The 5,158-nt window shown below is 54.1% G+C and overlaps 1 protein-coding gene across 1 annotated transcript; it reads left to right on the top strand.

The window, feature by feature from the left end:
- Positions 1–358: 358 nt before the first annotated feature.
- On the top strand, positions 359–2,726 carry EMH_0071630 (uncharacterized protein; the record flags this gene model as incomplete). Its single annotated transcript, XM_038022688.1, is given in 5 exon segments — positions 359–962; positions 1,028–1,092; positions 1,096–2,244; positions 2,248–2,249; positions 2,360–2,726. Coding segments are annotated over 5 exon segments (2,187 nt in total).
- Positions 2,727–5,158: the final 2,432 nt, after the last annotated feature.

Genomic DNA, 5,158 nt, shown 5'->3' with positions numbered 1-5,158 from the left:
CCCTGATACGGGTCGCAAGCTGAAGCCCCAGGGGCCCCAACCCATTGCATTTTCGCCCGGCCGGAGAGCCCTAACGCCTGAGGGAGCACGGGGCGACGTTACTGTAGGCAGGATTTCCGCAGCAGATTCGCCTCTCATTGACTTTCTCGAGGCTCCCAACAGCTGCCACGTGCAGGCGGCCTCGTGGGTGACCGACAGCAGGCGAGAAGCACCAGCAGGGCCTACGCAACACGAGCATTCGCCAGTGTCTAGACCTGTTCCCGTCCCCAAGGTGCAGGCTGATGGATCTCTCCGGAGCCTTCTTGACTACTTGACAGGGCAGCCTAACAAGGCAGGCCAGGAACGCGCAGGAGCTACTATGGGTGTGGGGCGAGTTGCTGTTCCCATAGCGCCCAGTGATTCGCGTCCATTGCGGGCCGCTGCTGCTGCTGCGCCTGTCATAGTGATAAAGACGAGAGCCAGGAGCCAGCCACCACCTAACAAGGGCACGGGAAATGCTGTTGCGTTCCACTCAAGCTTAGCCCCGCCCAACCAGAAGCCTGTCCCCATCCTGCTGAGGCAAGCAGTACTGAGGCCTGGAGAACAAACAACAACAGACAACAGAAGGCTTAGCGGCAATGAATGGAATTGCAGCCATACCAAGGGCCTTCCCATGATGGTACAGACACCACATCAACCGAGGCAAGCCGATACAAACGGCGTTGCACTGCTGGGGAATCCTCGAGATGCACACAACCCAGAAGCAGCAGCTGGCACAGCTGTGGCCCCTTCCATGGGGCTTCAGCACTTTATCGGCCACGTCCGGCCCCGCAACGAAGAAAGGAGCAGCATGAGACCTTCCAGCGTCGCCCGTGGCACATCTCAATGCGCTCTTGGCAAAATGACTTCTGAACGAGCGCAGGAACCACCTTTAGAGAGAAGTGTCCACTACGCCCAGCGGCTCAACGCGGGTTTCGAAGGCAGTCAGACGCCGCATCATATGGAGCAGCAGCAGCATCAAATGCATCAACAGAAGCATGACCTTCAGCAGCAGCAGCATCCATTGCAGCAGCAGCAGCATCCGCTGCAGCAGAAGCAGCATCCACTGCAACANTTCAGCAGCAGCAGCATCCATTGCAGCAGCAGCAGCATCCGCTGCAGCAGAAGCAGCATCCACTGCAACAGCAGCAGTATCTATTGCAGCAGCAGCAGCAGCATCATCCACTGAAGAGCCAGCAGCAGCACCCGCCGCATCCACTGCATTACCGGATACAGCAACAACAGCAGCAGCAGCTGTATCCGGTGCAGCACCAGCAACAGCAGCAACCTGAGTTGCCAGTGCCGACTCGAAGGAGCAACTTAAGAGAGGAGAAGGAGGGGAGGGGACGATCACCTGGTTGGCAACCCCTGGTGAAGGTTCAGCGGTCACCCGCAGACCCGGCTGCTCCCACTATGCTGCAGCAGGTGATGCCTGCTGAAGCAAGTGAAGGGAGAGAACCCCCCGGCGATTTCGCTGATTTCAGCAGGCAGGGCTATACGCTGGGGAGGGGAGTCGACCGTTTGCAGGTAGGAGGAGTAGCGGCAAATGCCTCGCCTGTGCAGACGTGCCCCGTCCTTGACCCCTTTGCTGCTGCAGGCCAGCAGCAAAACCGCATTTCCCCTGTTCTGTGGGGCCGGTCGAATGCCATAGGCGCCAACGGCACACCCATGGTCAGCCCCCGCAGCAGAGAGCGAACGAGCAGCTTAGGAACAAGAAGAACAGCAGCTGGAATTGGGGTGTACAGACAATCCCCGTTGCTTAGGGGGCCAGAGAGGCACTTCCAGAGGCCCCCCAGCATGACCGCCGTAACGCTGAAAGAGGAGGGCAGGAGAGGAGAACACCTCGCGGGGCATGAACGGCTGGATAGAGGAGGATGCATGCACTCGGGTTCCAAGGAGTTCTTTGAAAGCCCCTCACTCCCGTCGAGACACCCAACAACACAGGGAAAGCAGGCGGACACCACTGCAGAGCAGCGCCACCAGAAGCTCCACGAGTTCGCCATGTGGAGAAGAGGGCGGCGTATAAGCACTGCAAGCACAGAACCTTCTGATGCCCAGAACCACCCAACTATGCTTCTAGAGGGGTTGGCTGCATGCATGCAAGCAGGACAACTTAAGGTTCATAATGAGAGGAGTAAATCCCATTCTGTTTGGAGACCTGTAAGTACGGACAGCGCAACGAGCAAGCGAGAAGAGGGCCTGGGGAAAGGGGGGCCTGCAGAGTTGNACCTGTAAGTACGGACAGCGCAACGAGCAAGCGAGAAGAGGGCCTGGGGAAAGGGGGGCCTGCAGAGTTGCCGGGAACGTTGGGGGCTGATGGCCCCTCTGTGTTGGTATTAAGGCCAGAAGAGGGCCAACAACTCCACCCCGTGCAGCTTCCCAGTGCCAGTAGCAGCCGTCTCAGCAGCAACAACAGCGTGAGACCCATCGAGCCCTGCTGCCCGCTCCAGAGTGCCCCAAGAGCTGCACTGGAGGCAGCAGGCAGAAGACAGCACCCGCCCTGTCGCGGCCCCCAGCAGCAGCTGAAAGCAGCGATCAGCAGCAGCAACAGCAACAACTCCTGGGAAAGCTGGGAGCCCTTGCTGCAACCAGAGGCTACCAGGTCATCTCTGCGTAACTCAGCACAGGAAGCCACCCGGCTGGGGGCTGAGGCAGCGTCAACGGCAGAGGCTTCCTTTTTCAGCCGTACGAAGCTGCCCCAGCAGTGAGATACAGACAGAGACATCAAGTCTTTCTGCTCTACGGAAACGCCGCAGGGGTAGAAAGAAGATGGAAATCGGGTTGAGACAAGACGGACAGGCAGAGACTGAGGAGTTCCCCATTGCCGGCGTCTTGAAAACGGCATAGTAACACCATCAGCAGCAGCAGGAGCAGCACCACCTGTAGCAGCTGCTGCAGTAGTGTTTCAGCCTGGTGCTGCCTGGCTGGCAGTGGGGGGGACGGCTCCAAGGCCCGAAAGGGGGGAGGAGAGCAACAGCAAGGTGAGTAGCAGGCAGTAAAGGAAAGCTGTATGCAGCAGCAGAAGCCTCTCATCGATGTTCTCTTGCGGATAAGGAGGCTCAGCTTGTCTTTTGTAGGGACAAACGAGGTCCATTGGTCTCTTTTATCACAGCTTTTGTTGCAGCACTCTTGCAATGAAGANTTGTAGGGACAAACGAGGTCCATTGGTCTCTTTTATCACAGCTTTTGTTGCAGCACTCTTGCAATGAAGAAAACCAACAGGACAGCCCCAAGCTTGTTTCTGTCTTCTGCTGCGGTGTACGTAATCTAAAGTAGTGTATGTAATCTTCAGGATCCAGCTCCGTGATAAGAGTAGGAACACTTACAGCTTTATAATATAGGCGAAGTAATGGGCACCCGTGGGCGCACTCTAGCCTAGAGAGGAGCCGTTGACTGACAAGTCCAATGGAACACGACAGGCTCACAACGACAGCGACCCGTAACCTTGGAGGGGAAAGTTATATATCTGGGTTCTGCGTTAGGGCTATGCTGGTAATTCAGCGGGAGAATATATCTACGAGACTGTCTACGGTTTTCCCCTTTGGCTGTGGGCCCGCACCGCGGGGTGCTCGCACCGCTCTCCCGCCTGGCTTGCTCCCTTTCTTGGTTTCTCTACTTCACTGGTGTAGGTGCTGTTCATACTACTACACTCGTATGAAACGACTAGTTGTCCTTTACTTGTAGGATGCTTAGACTACCCCTTTTTGCTTTCCCTGTCTCTCTTTTCGTTATTTTGTCTCTCTTCATTTATCTATCTACTGAAATAACTTAATATATATAGAGTGGTTACTTCAGTACAAACCATCCATACACCACAAACACTGCGGTCATCTACATGGGTAGTGCTGTTTCCCATCATTACCTTTAGAGCAGACATCATTCAAATTAAAGAAGCAATCAAAATATAATTATTTTATTCATTTTAATTAAAAATAAATAACAAAACAAGCTATGTTCATGTTCACTGTAACAACGACAATCCATACACTGTAACTGTAATAAAGACAATCTGTACACTGTAATAATAAAGACAATCTATAAAATGTAGTAGTGAAGACAAACTGTGCACTGTCTGTGAGTTCAATGAGGTGCTGCCCCGAGGCCTAAACAATTCGTTTGCCCCCCAAGTGCAGCCGCTGCGAGACAAAGGCAACAACAACAGACGTGTTGCTGCTACATGGTACGCTCCTTACAGCAGCCCCGCCACTGCTGCTGCTGCTGCTGCTGCTGCTGCTGCTACTGTTGCTGCAAGACACACGACTCCCCGTAAATTTCAGCACAGACTTCAAGGCGGCGTCAGCAGGGAGGAGGAGGCAGCCGGCAGAGCTCGATCTTTATGGCGCTGACGTTTCGCTGTCTGACGAAAGACTGCAAACAAAAACAGAATACAGATTTCCTTCTGTCTTTCTTCTCCCCTTTTTTCTCTTTCCCTTCATTCTCGTTTTCTTTTTCCAGGGCTCATCACCACAGAAGTACCCAAACAACAACGCAGAGAGCGACAAGCTGGGTGTGGGGCAAACACACCAATTCGGAGACGCAGAAGCAGCAGAAACTGCTGCTGCTGCGCAGCAGAAAACAGGGATACACTAGCAGCAACGAGAACAGCAGCAGCAGCAGCGGTCGCAACAACAGGATCAACAAAGAGACAGCAGCTACCAAAGAGAAGACACCGGTAGGGAACGGCAAATGAACTAAATAGCAGCAGCCGCATAGAGAGCATCACAAGAAATGCAAATAACTGCAGCAGCAGTGATAGACCATCTGTAGATACAGTGCAACAATATAAAGCCAGTGTTCTTACGCTGAGCTCCTGCTGTATTCCAGCTGCCTCCAGGACTTCTTCATCTTCGCTGTCGTTTTTATTTCCTAAGGAAATTACCTCGTCGTATGCTTGTGCACTCATTGTCTCAACAGAAATAGATAACAGAGCGGCGCTGCTGCTGCAAAAGGCAGCCAACTTGGAAGCAGCAGCAGCAAACACTGCTTCCGCCTTCCCGGTAGGAGTTTCTGCTGCAGCTGAACCCTCCACTGCTGCTGCACTTGCCCCGTCTGATGCTCCTGCTGCTGCACCTCCTGCTGCAGCTGTTGTTGCTGCACTGTTGCAGCAGCTATATATAACCTGTCCACCGAAGGCATCTAT

This window comes from Eimeria mitis, genomic scaffold, assembly GCF_000499745.2.
Source record: "Eimeria mitis Houghton genomic scaffold, Emh_scaff4020, whole genome shotgun sequence".
NCBI classification, from domain to species: Eukaryota; Apicomplexa; class Conoidasida; order Eucoccidiorida; family Eimeriidae; genus Eimeria; species Eimeria mitis.
The sequence above is the reverse complement of the archived record's forward strand: the minus strand, read 5'-3'. Positions and strand labels throughout refer to the sequence as shown.